This window comes from Cetorhinus maximus, unplaced genomic scaffold, assembly GCF_964194155.1.
Source record: "Cetorhinus maximus unplaced genomic scaffold, sCetMax3.hap1.1 HAP1_SCAFFOLD_429, whole genome shotgun sequence".
Taxonomy (NCBI): Eukaryota; Metazoa; Chordata; class Chondrichthyes; order Lamniformes; family Cetorhinidae; genus Cetorhinus; species Cetorhinus maximus.
In genome coordinates this window covers 199,720-220,000 of record NW_027596373.1, presented here as the reverse complement: position 1 = coordinate 220,000, position 20,281 = coordinate 199,720, and the positions used below count along the sequence as shown (strand labels likewise).

Genomic DNA, 20,281 nt, shown 5'->3' with positions numbered 1-20,281 from the left:
CAGTGTAGAGGGAGCTTTACTCTGTATCTAACGCAGTGCTCTACCTGTCCTGGGAGTGTTTGATTGGGACAGTGTAGAGGGAGCCTTACTCTGTATCTCACCCCGTGCTGTACCTGTCCTTGGAGTTTTTGATGGGGACAGTGTAGAGGGAGCTTTACTCTGTATCTAACACCGTGCTGTAACTGCCCTGGGATTGTTTGATGAGGACGGCGTAGAGGAGGTTTTACTCTCTATCGAACCCTGTGCTGTACATGTCCAGGGAGTGTTTGATGGAGACAGTGTAGACGAAGCTTTACTCTGTATCTAACCCCGTGCTGTACCTGTCCTGGGAATGTTTGATGGGAACAGTGTAGGGGGAGCTTTACTCTGTATCTAACCCCGTGCTGCACCTGTCTTGGGAGTGATTAATGGGGACAGTGTAGAAGGAGCTTTACTCTGTATCTAACTCCGTGCTGTACATGTCCAGGGAGTGTTTGATAGAGACAGTATAGAGGGAGCTTTACTCTGTATCTAACCCCGTGCTGCACCTGTCTTGGGAGTGTTTGATGGGGAAAGTGTAGAAGGAGCTTTACTCTGTATCTAACCCTGTGCTGTACCTGTCCTGGGAATGTTTGATGGAGACAGTGTAGAGAGAGCTTTACTCTGTATCTAACCCCGTGCTGTACCTGTCCTGGGAGTGTTTGATGGGGACAGTGTAGAGGGAGCTTTACTCTGTATCTAACCCCGTGCTGTTCCGGTCCGGGGAGTGTTTGATGGGGACAGTGTAGTGGCTGCCTTATTCTGTATCTCACCCCGTGCTGTACCTGTCCTGGGTGTGTTTGATGGAGACAGTGTAGAGGGAGCTTTACTCTGTATCTCACCCCGTGCTGTACCTGTCCATGGAGTGTTTGTTGGGGACAGTGTAGAGGAAGCTTTACTCTGTATCTAACCCCGTGCTGCTCCTGACCTGGGAGTGTTTGATGGGGAAAGTGTGGAAGGAGCTTTACTCTGTATCTCACTCCGTGCTGTACATTTCCAGGGAGTGTTTGATAGAGACAGTATAGAGGGAGCTTTACTCTGCATCTAATCCTGCGTTGTACCTGTCATGGAAGTGTGTGATGGGGAGAGTGTCGCGGGAGCTTTACTCTAATCTAACCCGGTGCTGTACCTGTCCTGGGAGTGTTTGATGGGTACGGTGTAGAGGGAGCTTTACTCGGTATCTAACCCCGTGCTGTACCTCTCCTGGGAGTGTTTGATGGGAACAGTGTAGAGGGAGCTTTACTCTGTATCTAACCCCGTGCTGTACCTGTCCTGGGAGTGTTTGATGGGGACAGTGTAGAGGGAGCTTTACTCTGTATCTAACCCCGTGCTGTATTTGTCCTGGGAGTGTTTGATGGAGTCAGTGTCTGTTTTCCGCTCCTGTTTTTCTTTGACGCAGAATTAATTTCAGTTTTCCCGGCGAAACTGTTCTCCTCTCACTGACGATGCGCATCCCACAAATTAATCCACTTTGTTATGCAGTCTTGCTGCTCCTTGCCCATAGCTAATCTGCAGGCCATGATATCATGATCACTGTTCCCTAAATGTTTCCCTCCTGACATTTCACCCGCCTCTTTTCCCTGAACCCGCTCCCGCAATGTCTCCGCCCGCTTATAGCATCACCAAGCCGCGGTGGATCCTTTTGGAATCAACTTCAGAGTCTCTGTCCCGCCCCCGCCCCCTCCCTCCTCTGTACTCCCTTCACCCTCTTAGTATCTACCCCACTCTGGTTTCCAATTCTTTACCGAATCAGCTTCCACCGTTGGTTCACGCCCAGCTCCACATGCTGACCCCTCTCTGGATGAAGCCCTTTCTCTCCACCCTCCGCCCCCCCACCCTCTCCCCTCGCCAGTCTTTACCAATGATTCGCATTCTCTGCCCATTGGTCATTTACCCACCCGCTGGAGGGAATCAGTCCCCTCCCTCTCTGCCCTGCTCATCATCCTGAGTGTGATCCCAGATTCCTCATCCCTCCCACCAGCCAGCGCGACATCAGCATCACAGCCTCTGCACGCCGGGGACCAGAGATTCCACTTCGGCTCTGCTCCGGCTGCTGACGTGTTGAGAGTCACATTGATTGCATCAAACTGTTCAGAGAGATTTAGTCTCATCTCCAGGTCAAAAGTTCTGGAAGTGAGCTTTAGTCACATCCTGCACGCAGCTGAATAATGTTTACAAAGCTGCCGATCATCGCCACAGCCTTTAGGTGATATTGAAACATTGAGACTGGCTGCTCGCGACCAGATCTGGGTGCTCAGTATTTCCCTCTGTCCCCCCTGTTACCTCTTTACCTCTGGTTCTACCTTTATCTCTGTGCATCTCGCCGTATTTGTCTTCAGTTTTCTCTCCCTCTGCCTCACTCCCCACCTCATTATCTTTTCCCTCCTTCCACTTGCCCATCTCCACTTCTGTCTCTATCTTTCTCTATGTCCCTCTCTGCCTTTCTCCACCTCAATATCCCCCGCTGTTTTCCATCACTGGTTTCAAGTCTTTACCACTTTCTTTCTGTATCACTGCCATTCGTTCTGTCTGCGTTTGACTGTTTCTATTTGTCACTACCTCCGCCTCCTTCACTTAGTCCGTTTCTGGTTGTCCCTGACGTCTCTGTCTCACTGTCTCTCTTTCTCTCTCTGTCTGTCTCTCTCTGCCTCCCTGTCTCTCTATCCCTCTCTCTCTGTCTCTCTTTCTGCCTCTCTGTCGCTCTCTCTTTGTTTCACTGCCTCTCTCTGTCTTTCTGTCCCTCTCTCTCTCTCTGTCTGTTTCTCTACGTCTATCTCTCTCTCCCTACCTCTCTCTGTCTTTCAGTCTCTCTCTCTATCTGTTTCTCTATGATTCTCCCTGTCCCACTCTCTCTCTCTCTGTCTCTCTCAGCCTCTCTGTCTCTCTTTCTCCCTCTCAGTTTGTCTGTTTCTCTCTCTCTCTCTCTCTGCCTCTCTTTGTTTCTCTGTCCCTCTCTATCTTTGTCTATCTGTTTCTTTCAGTCTCTCTATCTACATCACTCTTTCTCTATCGGTTACTCCCCTCTTCACTGCGTGTTGACATGTGTCTTTGACTCATTCTCTCTCTATCACTCCATGGCTGTGTCTCTCTATACCCTTTTTCTCATTAGAACGAAAGAAATAGGAAGAGGAGAAGACCATTCGACTCCTCATTCCTGCTCTTCCATCTATTATGAATGATTATGAATGATCTACCTCAACTCCACTTTTGTCCATCCTCCCTCTGTCTCCCTCACCCTCTCTCCATCCTCTCTCAGTCTACCTCCCTCTCTCTCCATCCTCTCTCAGTCTCGGTCCCTCTCTCTCCATCCTCCCTCAGTCTCTCTCCCTCTATCTCCATGCTCCCTCAGTCTCTCACCCTCTCTCCATCCTCTCTCAGTCTCGGTCCCTCTCTCTCCATCCTCCCTTCAGTCTCTCTCCCTCTATCTCCATCCTCCCTCAGTCTCTCTCCCTCTCTTTCCATCCTCCCTCAGTCTCTCTCCCCCTCTCTCCATTCTCCCTCAGTCTTTCTCCCTCTCTCTCCATCCTCCCTCAGACTCTCTCCCTCTCTTTCCATCCTCCCTCAGTCTCTCACCCTCTCTCCATCCTCCCTCAGCCTCCGTCCTTCTCTCTCCATCCTCCCTCAGTCTCTGTCCCTTTCTCTCCATCCTCCCTCAGTCTCCGTCCCTCTCTCTCCATCTTCCCTCAGTCTCGGTCCCTCTCTATCCATCCTCCCTCAGTGTCTCTCCCTCTCGCTCCATCCTCCCTCAGTCTCTCTCCCTCTCTCTCCATGCTCCCTCAGTCTCTCTGCCTCTCTCTTCATCCTCCCTCAGTCTCCCGCCCCCTCTCTCCATCCTCCCTCAGTGTCTCTCCCTCTCGCTCCATCCTCCCTCAGTGTCTCTGCCTCTCTCTCCATCCTCCCTCAGTCTCTCTCCCTCTCGCTCCATCCTCCCTCAGTTTCTCTCCCTCTCTCTCCATCCTATCGCAGTCTCTCTCCCTCTCTCTCCATCCTCCCTCAGTCTCTCTCCCTCTCTCTCCATCCTCCCTCAGTTCCTATCTCGCTCTATGCCAGCCTCTGATTATTTGTCCTCTTCTGCCTCTCTCTCTCTTTCTCTCTCTCTCTCTCTAACAATGTCCCTATGTACCTGCCTCCCTGTCTCTCCCTGCCCCCACTCTCCCTCTCTCTAGGTAGATTTGCTGAATCAATGGAGGATTTAAGAATTGCAGGTTCTGGCCTCCAGCTGCGCTGATGAAAATAACACTGCCTGTTGATGATCGGGAAATGAGGAAGGCGAGTTTGACCGGAGCTGATGTGGACCCTATTTACCAACTATTGTATCTGGAGTCCACAGCCTTCCTGTCAGAGTTACAGCCGCTTCCACCGCCTCGATTTATTTTCTGCACGTCCTCTGACCCCCCTCCCCCCCTCCGCATTGGAATTTCCTGCTGTTCAGTGCAGATAAAGTCAGCTCTTTGCATTCTCCGCCCTCTGCTCCCTCAGCCAGTGACTGGTCTGGGACAGGGAGGCAGAAGCCAGTCAATTGTTTGAATGAAGATTCAGCGACACACCATGTTCTGACAGTGGGCAACCCCGAGGAGGCAGTTAGCGGGGGACATGGACGGCTGGCCCCTGGGAAGACACTCGGACCGCAGGGGCTCAGCAGAGAAAGCGAGACCGCGACAGGGCGGGTCCCTGAGCTCCATCCATGGCGGAGCCGGTAGGGAAAAAAAAATGTGGAGGAAGTCACGAGAAACAGCGTAAAAAACCTGGGAAAAAAAAAGACAAGGGCTTTGCAATTGAGGATTTGACCAGGCATCAAAGAGCCAAAAGGGGATATTCGTAGCACTGAGGGTTTGACTCTCAACCCCCTTTCCATGTTTCTGTAAACTGACCTGGCGGCTGAGATGTGGGACGGTAACGATTTGATGGAGTTTCGGGGGTTTTATTTTGTAACCAATGGCAATGAATGGCAGACTCCATTCTCCTTCACTGGGAGCTAATTCCAGCTGTTAAAATATCGACTTCCTGCCTCTGATTACCTTGTGTTTTTTTTGTATTATTGTTAAGAGAGGGAGCAGCCGTAGTAAAGGACCGACCTCCCCGCACACAGGGCAACACGGGCACTGTGGAGCGGGGGAGGGCTGCGATTCAGTCACGGGGCGGTGTTGGGAGCGCCCCCGGCCGCCTTACTAACTGTGCCCATTGATTGTCCTTTTCAGAGTTTGAGAGAGAGTTCCCTCTCCTGACTCCCAGTTGCACACAGCTGATGTACCAGACGCTTGGATCTTCCTTCAACAGACTGAGCAGCGAAGAACAGCATTCCCAAATTCCCAAAGGTATGGAAGGGGCCGCTTCACAGGAACACGGGGAGTAGGAGCGGGAGGAGGCCACTCGGCCCCTCGAGCCTGCTCCGCCATTCATTGCGATCATGGCTGACCTGATTGTCGCCTCAACCCCACTTTCCCGCCTGTTTCCCCCCCCACCCCCTTGTCTGCCTAACTCAGCCTCGGACATGTTCAGTGTGGGCCCCCCACCACTGCTCTCGGGGGGATTAAAAATTCACCATCATCACTAACTAGCCAAAAACAGCAAAGGGGCCTTTGGAGTCTATCCTGAGCGAAGATGGGTCGAATGGACTTCCTCATCTCATAACATTACGCCTTTCGGCCCATCGACCCTGTACCTGATCTTTGGTAGAGCTGTACTATTGGTCTCACTCTCCCGCCCCCTCCAGCCCCACTTGAATCGTGCGCTCTTTTCCCCTTCGAGTATTTCTCCAATTCCCCCCTTTGTGAAAGTTCCTATTGAATCTGCTTCCACCGCCCTTTCAGGCAGAACCTTCCAGATCACAACAACTCGCTGTGTGTGTAAAACAAAATCCTCCTCATCTCCCCCCTCTGGTTCTTTTCCCCGATTCTCTTCAATCTGTGTCCCTCTGGTTACCGACCCTCCTACCCACTGGAAACACTACCTCCTTATTGACCCGAGCGAGATCCCAGTGTAAAACCCAATAGGATGTGGGATGGGTTCCCTCTGAGCAATTTGACATTGGACATTCTCTATCCGGCACATGTCAGGGGCTGACTCCACCCTGTGTTGGGATCTCTCGGTAAGTGCTCTCCCCGCCCGCCGCCGTCCGGTCACATGGGCCGATGACCTTACCACAGTTCAATGGGGGGGAGGGAGGAGTTGAACTTGAATCGAAGCTGAATCTTAAATCTGAAGATCACTGAATCGCCGAATATTTGCACGAACAAACAGCCCATTCGGCCCTTTCACTCATGCCTTTGTGCTTTCCCCATGGACCACAATGCCTTGCTCTTCACGCTGTCAACTCTCTTCCCCTTTTCCAAACACTCAGTGGGAGCTGCACAAAAAATGACACATTCCACCCTCCCTCCCTAATATTCTTTCCAGCCTCACTATTAATCGATTGGTTGTAATGAATTTCAGTTGAAAGCGGCTGAATGATAAGCCTCTCGCCTCTAACCAGCCCTAAATGTGGAGTTAGTTATCACTTTAATCAAACCATCAAGACCCCCCCATTATGTATCTCAAGCAGAGCCGGCCAATGTCTTGTCGAAATATGTTGGAAGGAACCGTTCACAACTGGGTATAAATAGGGTGTAGAAGTAAAGCAGCGTCGTTTTCGTAAAACTACGACTCCTCACAGAAATGATTTATGCTTGACATTCAAACTCCACTTTGGGACACACAAAGAATGAATGTGCCATTAATCCTCAGCTCTCTGACACTCTCCTTCCAGATTACCAGGAAGCCGTGGGCCTGTTTACTGGAGCTGCAACACACCACCCTTACTCAAGGACACCATGTTGGACGGATTATGCACTGAGTGAGTCTCCGACAGGATTTCCAAGGCACATTGTATTTTCCACACAGGCCAGTTTAATTCCCTGATATTAATATAGACAGAAATAGCAGGAATTGCGAACTCTGCACAGGAAGATTTACATAATTCACAGGGGTGCACATATGGATGCGGACACCCGAGTGAGTCTCCCTCTACACTGTCCCCATCAAACACTCCCAGGACAGGTACAGCACGGGGTTAGATACAGAGTAAATCTTCCTCTACACTGTCCCCATCAAACACTCCCATGACAGGTACAGCACAGGGTTAGATACAGAGTAAAACTCCCTCTACACCGTCCCCATCAAACACTCCCAGGGCACGAACAGCACGGGGTTAGGTACAGAATAAAGTTGCCTTCAATACTTTGCCCTTGCTAAAATTCCAATCATAAATAGCCGCACACTCTCCAGGCTCCTTGCTGTAATATGTGCAGCCGGATGGTGACTACCTGCTTGCTGGACCCGTGCTGTCTGTCGCCATTCAGTCCACTTGCCAGAATGTATTTCGCTCCGGAGCTTTGTTGCCTTGTTCAGCCGCCTGTCTCCCCAGGCGCTCTCACACGCGACAGGAGACCTGTCTTTGGGAAGTTTGGCTGTTTTGGGATTGTTCAGTGCGTCAGAGTGTTTGAAATGGAAGAGAAAAAGCCGGATGCTGGAAATGTGCAAAAAAATAAAACCCAGAAAGCGTTGGAAGTTCTGTCAGGTCAAACAGCACATGTACCGAGACCATCCCGAGTGAGTCCTTCAGGAGGTGGCTGATCCTCACTACTGGGAAGATGACAGATATTTAGCAGGGGTTTTAATCTAATCCAGAGGTTGGGAAGCAGGCGGGGTTGGGGCGTGCGGTCTGCTCTGGAAGAACAATGGGAAAGACTGGGGAAAGGGTGGGTCACAAAAGTGATCCGTTGGCCAAAAGATGACGGTGGAGGAAATGGGTCTCCAGTAAAGAATGTAGTGATTGCCACCTTGTGTGTGGTTGCTCTGGGTTTGCGCTGCTCCCATCCTCCAGACGGGGGCGCTCCGCCCGCTAGGCCCCAGCGCCCCGACCACAGCGCCCAGCCCGTGGGGACCTGGGGGCGGGTTGTGTGGAATGGGATGGGCCATCATTCCCCTGAGCGCTCCAGGCCACTCTGCCCTCCCAACAGATTCTGTTTTTTTTAAATGAGCCTCTTTGTTGTTTATTACAAACGCACATCCCTCACTGGGATCAATAAATAGAGGAATAAGTCATAACGTACGAACACATGAATTAGGAGCAGGAGTAGGCCACTCGGCCCCTCCAGCCTGCTCCGCCATCCAATTAAATCACGGCTGATGTGAATGTAACCTCAACCCCACATTGCTGCCTACCCCACCCCCATCAATAACCTTTCACCCCATAACTTATCAAGAGTCTATCTACCTCGGCCTTAAAAATATTCATAGACTCTGCTTCCACCGCCTATTCAGGAAGAGAGTTCCAAAGACTCACGACCCTCTGAGAGAAACAAAATTCTCCTCATCTCAGTCTTCAACGAGCGACCCCTTATTTTTAAACAGTGACCCCCTGGTTCCAGATTCTCCCACAAGAGGAAACATCCTCTCCACATCCACCCGGTCAAGACCCGTCAGGGTCTTAAAGGTTTTGACCAAGTCGCCTCTTACTCATCTAAACTCCATTGGATACAAGCCTAACCTGTCCAGCCTTCCCTCATAAGATAACCCGCCCATCCCAGGTAAAACCACAGCTCATTCTCGAACTTTATAAATCACTGGTCAGGCCTGAGCTGCAGGATTGTGGCCAATCCTGGACCTCACGCTTTGGGGAAGACCTCAAAGCCTTAGAACGGGAACGGAGGAGCTTTCCCCAGGGCGTGACCAGGGATCAGGGGGGTGCGAGGAGAGATGGGAAAAGTTCTGCTTGGAGTTAGGAGGTGATCCCATGGAGGTTTTCAAGATGAGGAATGATTTTAGTGGAGCAGGTGGAAGGAAACTGCTCCCCCTGGCGAGTGGGTCAATAACCGCAGATTGAAACTCTCCCGGGGAGGTGAGGAGAACTGTTTTAACTCAAAGGGCTGTCCTGATAAGGTGGTGGAAGCTGATTCGTTAACTAATTTAACTAAGTTAGGCAGGTATTCAGGGGTGAGGGGCTAACAGGAATGTGGGGGACAAAAGCCGGGATCTGGAACTCAGCAGGCCTGCCCTGTAAATGAGACAGCACAGGTCCGACAGGCCGAATGGTCGCCTTCTATGCAGCAGGTTTCTATGTCTCCGGGAATGGCGACCTCTGGTGGTGATGAAAGTGTGATGTTCAATTTGAGCTCCGTCCCCTTCTGCCCTTCGTCCGCAGCCCAACAGTCTCACCCCTCCCAGGCCGCCCTCTCCCGCAGCTTTACTCTCCTTTCTGTTCAGTTATATTGGGGATGGGTCTCCTGATGAGCTGCCTTCTTGATCAAAAAAAACACTTGCTTTTTTTTTTCCCCAGGAGAGACTGCCGAGTCCTCCCAGTGTGTCCCGCCTTCAGGTTACGACGAATCCGGCTTCACCTCGGAGTCTTTTCAAACTCTGCTGCCCGTCAGCTCGGAGGAGCTGTACGCCCTGAAATCCCAATGTCACTATAACACACTGGGACAGGTGGATCCCGGAGTGGAACTGCTGCACGCCGACTACCTCCAGGTGAAGCAGGAGGCGGCGGACACATTTACAGGAATCACGTATCCAGGTAGAGATTTGGAAACGGCTGAGAGGAAATTAGCTTCAGCGCAGATATGAGCGCCCAGCAGACGGGGTGGTGGCGCGTTTGGTAATGTCAGCTCGCTTAGCGAGCCACAAACCCAGGTTAATGGGGTCCAGTCGCCCCAGGGCAGTGGGTGATATTTAAACTCAGTTAATAAATGTAGTCTCAGGAATGATGACCATGATTGTCGTAAAAAAACACTCCAACTGGTTCACTGGTGCCTCCTACAGAGGGGAACCTGCTCTCCTTACCCGCCCTGGCCTACATGTATCTGCTCTCCTTACCCGCCCTGGCCTACATGTATCTGCTCTCCTTACCCGCTCTGGCCTACACGTGACTCCAAACCCAGAGCAGTGTGGTTGACTTTTACCTGCCCCCTGAAGTGGCCTAGCAAGCCATTCAATTCGCGGGCACCACCCACGAAAATTAAATTAAATTAACTGCTCTGAAACGGGTCGATTTTCAGAAACAGCTACATTAAAAATAACATCTCCGTTCATTCCTCTTCATTCCCTCATATCAGAATGCACCAGCCTGGACCAGCCTTTCTGTTTATAACAGGATAAATACAGAAGAAAGGGCAGACACATGATCCATAGTCAGACCCAGGGGGTGTTAGAGCCTTTGCGTTTCACAGAGAGACGGGAGATTCAACACTTTGCAACTGGTCAATGCTCCATCTTACAGATGAAGAACCCGAATGGGGGATTTCATAGGAAGACAATCTCCTCGAATGGCTTCTCTTCCCACTCCCAAGCTGTTAACTCTGGGCTCCTCCAAGAATATATTCTTGCCACCCCACCGCCCCCCACCCCCACCCCCTATTTCTGATCCACGTAGTGTCTCTAGGTGACAACATTCAAAAACAGACAGTCCCACCTTCTCGACACCTCTGGCCAGCATCGACTTCTCTCGCTGCCTGGTCAGTCTGACATCTAACCCTGGAGGAACTAAGCTTTCCTCCGCTTAAACATTGTAGAAACAGAGGCCACTCACCAGTGTTTCACGCCATCTCCAACCCCGCCTCCTCTCACCTGGGCCCCATCTCAGCTGCTCCGTTACCTAAATCCTTCAAGCATATTTTTTGCACTATTTGGGACTTGACTATTCCAATGGCCTCTCGGCCGGCGTCTCACAGTCTAAGCTCCTTGAACATCAGCTCCCGCAAAGCCCCGCTGCTCCCCTCTCACTCGCACCAAGCCCCGTTCACCCATCACCCCCACTCCCTGTTGCTCTCTGACCTACACGGGTTCGGGTCTGATATTGTCCCAATCTTAAAATTGGCCCTCTTGTTTTTAAATGCCTCCAAATTACCCGGCCCTCCCCATCTCTGTAACCTGCTCCATCCTCTGACCATTATCCTAAGCTATCCGCTCTTTGAAATCGGGCCTGAAACCCAACTTACCTCGCCCCATCATGGGCGGGTGTTCCTTCACCTGCCCAGGTGTCTGATCTTGCGGATTCCTTTGCTAAGCTTCTCTCCTTTCAACCCTTCCTTAAAATAAAACGCGTTGTTAGCTATCCCACTGATCGCAGATGCCTCCTTTTTAGCACTCCCTATTCATTTCTGACGAGGTTTCTGTGAATCTCCTGGGGACCTGCCTCCAGCTTAAAGATGTTTCAAAATCCCCCCATATTTATCCTCCTTTATTCCTTGATCGTTATGACTGTATTTCCGACATCAACACCGAGAATCAGAGACAGAGAGAGAGAGAGGGAGAGAGGGAGGGAGAGAAAGTTATAGGTAAAATGAACGGACAGACTAATGCATCCTTTAATATGGAAGCAGAGGGATACATTAAGAGACAGGTCGGTTTATTTGTCTTTCCTGGGTTTAAGTCCGGCAGTGTAGCCTAACTACCTGTGTTAAAGTGTCAGTTACATGCACACTGTCTTTGGAAGGTACCATCTGTGATCATGGGTGTTGATGTTAATTAAGCTGCAGGAAAACTATCGAACGGGTACCAGGCGAATGTCTCCCGCCTCCACTCTACTGCGGAAGTGAAGGTAAAGACGGAAGATTCCTTTGGCCTTTCGGACTGCTCTGAGAGTGCCATTGACATCGGCTTGTACTGGGACAGATATTTATCCATCGACACCCTGACGGGGCTGCCTTCTTACCAAGACGCCACCTCTGAGCAGACAGCTCATCAGCCACAGCACAAAGACAGCCACTGCCGGAAGGGTTCCGGGGTCGCCAGGGAAGTCACGAGCTCCAGGCCGGTGCTCACTGAGTACACAGGTAAGGCCCACCAGATTCCGGCTGATCCTAGAGCCGCCCCTCGCTGCCCAGAAAGAGACCATTCGGCCCAAAGTGCCACCTTCATCGCGACGCCCCTGCTCATACCCCCCCCACCCCCACCCCCAGAGTCCTGTGGTTAGGATGCAAAAGCTTCACAATTTGGGGAAGTCTTGTTACTTTCTGATCATCTGTTCGAGGACAAATTATAGAACCGAAGTTTCAGCCTAATGTTACCTTGGCCACGTTATTAGTAAAGGCAACATTTCTGAAGTATTCGAGGAAGTCAGTTTAATGGTTTTGTAAAGTATTTAAATATTATATGTCAGGAGATCACAAAGAATTTGGAGCAGGAGGAGGCCATTCAGCCCCTCGAGTCTGCTCTATCGCTCAATAAGATCATGGCTGATCTGACTGTAGCCTCCACTCCACCTTCCTGTCTTTCCCCATGACCCTTGACCCCCACCCCCCCCCTGTCGATCAAACACCTTTCTAACTCAGCCTTGAATATATTCAGTGACCCGGCCTCCGCTGCTCTCTGAGGGAGAGAATTCCACAGACTAACGACCCTCTGAGAGAAGAAATTTTTCCTCATCTCCGTCTTGAATGGGGGACTCCTTATTCTGAAACTGTGCCCCCTTGGTGCTGGATTCCCCCGTGAGGGGGTACATCCTCTCCGCACCCACCCTGTCCAGCCCCCTCAGAATCTGATATGTTTCAATAAGATCGCCTCTCATTCTTCTAAACTCCAATGGACACAGGCCCAACCTGCTCAACCTTACCTCATAAGGCAAACCCCCTTCATCCCAGGAACCAGCCGAGTGAACCTTCTCTGAACTGTCTCCAATGCAAGTCTATCCCTCCTTAAGTAAGGAGACGAGAACTGTCTACAGTGCTCCAGGTGTGGTCTTTAATTAATCATAGACACACGCACTCACACACAAACACTCACACAAACTCACACACACACACACACACACACACAAACTCACACACACACACACACACACACACACACGCAAACGCTCATTCACTCACACACACACGCAGTTGTAGCAAGACATTTACATCCCATCCCCCTCGCAATAAACAGCAACAGTCTACTTGCCTTCTCTATCATTTGCTGCACCTACATACTCATTTTCTGTGACTCATGTACCAGGACACCCAGATCCCTCTCCACCTCAGAGTTCTGCAGCCTCTCTCCATTTAAATAACTTGCTGCTTTTATATTCTACCTGCCAAAGTGGAAAACCTCAGATTTTCCCACATTATACTCCATCTGCCAATTCTTTTGCCCACTCACTGAACATATCTATGTCCTTTGCAGACTCTTTGTTCCTCCTCACAACTTGCTTTTCTGCCAATCTCTGTGTCAGAAATAAGTTTGGCTGAAATATTTTCGGCCCCTTCATCCAAGTCATCGATATAGATCTTAAATTAGATGAACCCCAGTACTGATCCTTCTGGCACGCAGTTTGTCGGCTTGAAAATGGCCCATTTACCCGGGCTCTCTGTTTCTGGTTAGTTAACTAATCTCCTATCTGTGCTAATATATCACCCCCAACATAATGAGCTCTTAGCTTGTCCAGTAAACTTTTATGTGGCACCTTATCAAATGCATTTTGGAAATCCAAATATATTACATCTACTGGTTCCCATCTATCCACCCTCCTTATTACAACTTCAAAGATCTCTAATAACTTTTAAAGACACAAATTTCCCTTTCACAAAACCATGTTGACTCTGCCTGATTGTATTAGGATTTTCTAAGTATCCTGTGACCACCTCCTTAGTAACGGATTGTACCAGTTTTGCAGTTAGACGAACTGGCCTATAGCTACCTGCTTTCTATCCCCCTCCTTTCTTGACCAGTGGAGTTTGTTATGACCAGTGATGTTATTCACTGAGGCGGCCAAATCCCAGAGGGAAACTTGTCTTACTGATCATCACCTTTCTTTTGTATTTTGAAAATGAGGGGAAAACTACCGATCCCAGAAGCAGAGAATCCCAGTAACACTTTTAGGATTTGAAAATTAAAATATTTGTTAACAAAAAGAAGAAAAAAAGCTTAAGGACACAAAAGTAAAATTATAAAATCTTAGAGAATATTCCCCAAAAAAACCTACTTGGTCAGAACACAAAAGTCACTCCTTGGCAACAGCTCCCTTAGAAATTTTTGAACATAAAAATCCAGTAATATTACCCAAGGCAAAAGCTGCAGCTACTTTAATAAAGCATACCAGATGACTTCTGCCACTCTGCTGTGGAAATCCGAAGGAAGTTCAGTAACAGACTTCTTTCTGAAAACAAAGGCTTCTCTGGCTTGGACCTGGGTGGCTGCTTCAAAATCACAACTTCTCTCAGCACAGAGATGGTCTCAGGACATCTCCTACACACATCTTCCTAAACTGAAACATCTCCCTTAGATATCTCCCACACCCCCTCCCCCCGTCATCCTAGGCTCCATTGACTTAATCAGCTCTTTGAACTAAACATTTCCAAAATATTAAAATCTTTATGTTTTCCTCTTTCCTCCGCTTTCAGGTCAAATACAATTCAACAACCTTCCCTTGTTTACTAATGAAACCTTTGCAAGCTGTAAAACTCCCTTAAACTCCCTTGGAATATTGGCAGCTGAAAAGTCAAGTCCAAACCTATCACCAAATGCAAATCTTAAAACCAACTTATTTACTTGTAACTTCAACTTCACCGTAGCCTCTCATCACAAATGCATGCATCAAGCACTTTTACCTTTCATCCCTCAGTTCCCACAGACAAGCTGCCTTCTTAATCTTCCTCCAGTTTAATTAATCATAGACACGCGCACATACACACACAGACACATACAAACACTCTCACACATGTGCACATATACAAACACACACACATGCTCACTCTCACATACACACACATACATACACACTCACACTCACATACATACACACAAACACACACACAAAGTCACTCTCTCACACACGCAAATGCACACACAGTCACAAACACACACACACTCACACACTCACTCTCACATATACACACACTCATCCACACGCACGTACACACACACCCACATACACTCACACACAAACACACGCACAAAGTCACTCTCTCACACACAGAAATGCAAACACAGTCACAAACACACTCACTCACACACTCACTCTCACATATACACTCACATTCGTCCACACGCACCTACACACACACACATACAATCACACACACACGCTCAGCCTTCTTTATAGAATACCACCATATTCCCAAAAATATTTTTAAAAATAACATCCATCTTCACATGTTACATTTGCTGTTTTCCAATCCTCTGAGAGTTTTCCAGAATCTAGGCAACCCTGGAAGATTCTAATCAATATCATTATCTCTGCAACCACTTCCTAGGATGCAAACCATCGGCCCAGGGCACTTGTCAACCTTTTGTCCCGTTAGATTTCCCAGTTCTCTTTTTTCTAGTCTTCATAACTGTTTTAAGTCCTTCACCCCCAAGCTCCCGCCTTTTGCCCCTGCTTTCCCACAATGCTGGGGGTGTGTCTTCCAATGTGAGGACAGGTAGGAATTATTCATTCAAAGTCTCTGCCGTTTCCTTGTTTCCAATTATTAATCCCCCAGTCTCGCCCTTAAGGGACCAAGGCTCACTTCCGCTACCCTTTTCCTTTTCGTATATTCGTAGAAACTTTTACGGTCTACTTTTATGTTTCTTTCTCATTTTTTCCCATACCCCAATTTCTCCTTTACTTTTCTTTCAGTCGTCCTTTTCCGCTTTCTAAAAGTTTCCCAGCCCTCTCAGCTCCCAGTATGCTTTGCAACATCTTTTCTTTCAATTCGATACCATCTGTAATTCCTCTAGTTAACCACAGGTGGCGCATTCTGCTCATAGATTCTTTCTTTCTCAATGGAATACATCTTCATTCAAATTGATCTCCTTAAATCACTGCTACTGCTTCTCCGCTGTCTTATCCTTTAACCTATTTTCTCAGCCCACTTTAGCCAATTCTGTCCTCACACCCTTGTAATTACCTTTATTGCAATTTAAGACACTAATTTCAAACCCAAATCTCAATCTGAAAGTGAAATTCTCCCGTGTTGCGATCACTCTTCCCTAGAGGATCCTTTCCAGTGATGTCATTAATTAATCCTGTCTCATTACACATTACCAGGACTAAAACAGTTTGTTCCCTGGTTAGTTTCAGACGGTATGGCTCTAAGAAACTGTCCTGAACACACTCTATGAACACACCCTCCAGGCGACCTTTGCAAATTTGATTCGTCCAATTTATATGTGGATTACAATTCCCATAATTGTTTACCTTTCTCACCAGCCCCCACTATTTCTTGATTTATAATCTGTTCTACAATGTAGCGACTGTGAGCGGGTCTATAAATCGCTCACCCCAGTAACAGCTGTCCTTTCTCCATCCTATCTCCACCCAGACTGATTCTACGTTTTGATCCACTCGCTCCTGTACTGATCTCATATTGTATTAGCAGAGCTACCCCACCTACTTTTCCTTTCTTCAGGCCATTCCAAGGTGCCAAATGCCCTTGAAATGTTCAGGTCTCTGCCCGTGGTCAGGTTGTAACCATGTTTCTGTGATGTCTGTCATATCGCACATTTTTAATTGTGGGATCAATTCATCCATCCTGTTAGAAACGCTGCGTGCGTTCAGATAAAAAAAAAACATGTAACTCTGACCTTTTTTGTTACCATTTTAAATATGGGAAAACATTAGGAAATGATGTAAAAACATTTGTGATAATTTAGAGAAACAGTAAGCTGCTAAAGGAGAGACGGTTTTCCTGGGAAAGAGGTTGTTCTGTAACACAGGCGTGTGAATGTTCGCTAGTGACATTCTGGGTAAAATGGCGAGTGTTCCAACCTCACAGTGTTTGTGAAGCTTTAGTCTAATCGGGGGGGGGCGGGGGTTAAGATGATTAAAGGAATCGATAGGACCGATAAGAGAGAAACTATTTCCTCTGGTGGGGCGGGTGGGAGGACCGGGGGTTGTGGGGGTGGGGGTGGGGTGTGGGTGGGGTGAGAGGGGCAAGAGTCTAGAATAAGAGGGCAGAGCCTTAAAATCCGAGCCAGGCCGTTCAGGGGGTGATGTCAGAAAGCCCTTCCTCACACAAAGGGGAGTGGACACCTGGAACTCTCCCCCACCCCAGAAAAAGCTGTCGAGGTTGGGAGGGGTGAATGGAAACATTCAAGACCGAGATTGAGAGATTTTTGTTAGGTATTTTTTTTATGGCTTCTGGAGCGAGGGGGTAGAAACAGGGTCTCGCTGAATGGACGGGCGAAGAGGCAGAATTCCCTCCTCCCGATCCTCTGCTTAGAATAATTCTCCTTCATGCTTTTCACTGATGTTTGAACTATCATCCCTCCAGGGAATGGACCCATTCAACTCTGGCAATTTCTCCTGGAGCTCCTGCTAGATAAATCCTGCCAATCGTTCATCAGCTGGACTGGAGACGGCTGGGAATTTAAACTCTCGGATCCCAACGAGGTGACATGATTCTCTCAGTCTACTGCCGACCTTGCATTTCCGTAGCGCCTTTCCCGCCCTTAGGGCCGCCCAATGCGCTTCGCAGCCAAGGGGAGCAGGTTTTCCAATGCGCGCCCTGTCCTAATTGCAGGAGAGGCAACTTGCGCACAGCAGGATCCCACAAAAAACAATTGGTTATCTGGCTAGGTTCCCTGCTTTGGTGAGGCCGGTTGAGGGGGCAAACCTTGGCTCAAGGATTGCAGAGACCGGAAATTAGATTCAGGTGAGAATTGGGGCCCTCGTGACTGGGATAAACAGCCCTTTTTCAATCCAGACATTTACATGCAGAGAACGCAGGTCCCTTCAACCTACCTGTTCCCTGTTGGATTAACCCGAAGGTGCTTGAGTGTAAGGGAGGGGTGGGGAGAACGAAATTCGACATGGGACGGGGACACAGCACAATTCGAGGGAGTGGCCGTCTTACATCCCTCCCGCTTTAGGCCCAAGCGCCCAGTCAGAATTCGCCTGAACGAGTTTTCCCCAGCCCGGGGTCTGCCCTGGGACAGGTTTCTCCCAGGGATAACTGACGTCTCGTTTCTCCTCTCCCCAAGGTCGCCAAGCGCTGGGGGAACCGGAAGAACAAGCCCAAGATGAACTATGAGAAGCTGAGCCGAGGCTTGCGCTACTATTACCACCGAGACATCATCCACAAGACGACGGGCAAGCGCTACGTCTACCGCTTCGCCCCTGACGTGCAGGGTCTCCTGGGGGAAACTGCTCAGGAACTACACGCTCGGCTGGACGTGAAACCTCGGCAAGATCAGTGAGGATTGGGGGCTGGGTGGGGTGGGCGTTGGGGTTGGGTGGGGGGAGGTAATGAGCAAACGGAGCCGAGTCTAAATTCCGGCAAAAAACCACCAAGTTGCAGTGATGATATATCAAACAATCTTTTCATTGGTCCCTCGTTACAGACTTGGGGAAAAGGCGGAGAGAAGCCGGGATTGATGAATCACCGGAAAGTGAATCAATATTCAGGACGACTGAAAAATACTCACTTCTTCTCATTGAGACCAACGCTGAGCAGCAGCCTCGGCTCTGTCAGTAACTGGATAGCAAAGTTCAGTCAGTCACCATGTGTCTGGAGCTCAGTGTGCGGGACAGGGTGCAGGGCAGTGTGTGTGGGGTGGGAGTGTGGGGGAAGGGTAGATAGCGAGGGAGTGGCAGGTGGAGGAAAAATGGGAGGGGGAGGGGGAATGGGAAATGGGAGGGTAGTGGGAATGGGAGGGGGAGGGGTAATGGGAGAGGGAGGGGAATGGGAGGGGGAGGGGGAATGCGAAATTGGAGGTAGTGGGAATGGGAGGGGGAGGGGGGATTGTCAGGGGGAGGGAATGGGAGGGGAGAATGAAGGATTGGAAATTAGAGGGGAGGGGGAATGGGAGGGAAAGAAGTTGAGAAATTGAAGAGGAGGGGGAATGGTGGGAGGGGTTGGGAAATTGGAGGGGAGGGGAGAATGGGAGGGGGAGGGGGGCGTGGAGGGGGAATGGGAAGGAAGGGAGAATGAGAGGGGATATGGAGGGGGACTGGGAGGGGAAGATGGATGGATGGGAGGGGGAGGGAACTGGGAAGGGGAGGGAAGGGGAATGGCAGATGGAGGGGGAGGGGGGAGGGGAATCGAGGGCTGTGGGAATGATGGAGGGGGCGGGGGTTTGGAGGAGGAAGAGGAAGTGAGGGGCCAACGAGAAGGTGGAGCAAGAAGGGGGTGGAAATGCAGAGGCAGGGACAAGGTGGAGGGAGAAGGGTGGTGAAGGGGCAGGGGTGGGGGAGGGGGCAAGGGAGGGGAGGTGAATGGGCCGGGATAAGTTGGAGGGGGAAACAGGAGGTAGTCAGGGGAAAGAGGTCAGAAGAGATGTGGAGGGTCAGGGGGAAGGGGAGTGGGCAGTGGAAGTGAAGGGGTTAAGTGGAGTGGCCAGGGGAAGCGAAGGGGTAGGAGAAGGGGACAGGGCAATGTAGAGGCAGGGAGAGGGTGAGGGCGATGGGAAAGGGCGGGGGGAAGGGGAGTGGGAAGCGGAAGGGCAGGGGAAGTGAAGGGGCAGGGGAACGGGGGAAGGGCATGGGCAGGAGGAAAGTCAGGGGGAAGGGGAAGAGGAAGGGGCTGGGAAAGGGAAGGGCAGGTGAAGCCAAGGGGGAAGGGGAGGGGCACGGGGAAGGGTAATACTTGTCCTGCTGCATCGAGTTTCCGTGCAACCAAGGAATAGAATGTGGAGCGCAGCGCCACACCGTGGCAGGATTGAAATCTCAGCACCGTCCCCGGGGCCGCGACCAATCAGCAGAGAGAGACTCGGGTGTGCTTTGAGACAAAGAAATCCAGTTTTAACGGAAGCTAATTTAATGGAAATTGCCCAGTGATGGCAAACGAAAGAATTCCTGTAGCTGGAGATTGTAAAACCCGGACATTCTTCCGCCGGACCCATGAATTATTCCTCATGAGACGGAAACTTTCTAGATGCTTTTCCCAAACAGTATTTGTGATCCGCAGAGCTCGCCATACCTCCTCTAATTCTCCTGAAATATCCCCTTCTACACACTCCTATCCAAGACGAGGACTCCAATCCACAAGAGGGCGGTCGTGCCCATTGCCAATATCCCATCCCAGCCGTGTCAGTCCCCTCTCCACCGGGGCCATTAGGTTCCAGTCTCCGCTGACGAGGAGCGGGGTTGATACCGCCCTTAGCTTACTTCACCCAGGCTCTTACAATAACTGAAAAAAGAGCTGATCTCAGCAGTCCAGACTGCATTCTAACCCAGGAAACGTCAAGGGCCGTGGCTAACCTACTGTGGGCCCGATTTTAACTCTGCGGGAGTGAATGGGTCTCCAGGAAACTCTTTCGAGTTATCAACAGTCACAGATTGCAACTCTTTCGAGTACAATCACAGTTCTTGGTTTCCGGGAGTGGGACA

At 49.9% G+C, this 20,281-nt stretch overlaps 1 protein-coding gene across 1 annotated transcript in view; it reads left to right on the top strand.

The window, feature by feature from the left end:
• The window catches only part of LOC144673671 (uncharacterized), an 86,751-nt gene extending 68,580 nt beyond the window's left edge, over nt 1-18,171 (top strand). The window contains exons 9-15 of the mRNA XM_078535397.1: nt 4,574-4,714; nt 5,217-5,333; nt 6,764-6,850; nt 9,335-9,571; nt 11,526-11,828; nt 17,226-17,344; nt 17,935-18,171. Of these exons, the coding sequence (XP_078391523.1) occupies nt 4,574-4,714; nt 5,217-5,333; nt 6,764-6,850; nt 9,335-9,571; nt 11,526-11,828; nt 17,226-17,344; nt 17,935-18,150 (1,220 nt within the window). The 3' untranslated portion in view covers nt 18,151-18,171. The remainder of the gene's footprint in view (nt 1-4,573; nt 4,715-5,216; nt 5,334-6,763; nt 6,851-9,334; nt 9,572-11,525; nt 11,829-17,225; nt 17,345-17,934) is intronic.
• The last annotated feature ends 2,110 nt before the right edge of the window (nt 18,172-20,281 follow it).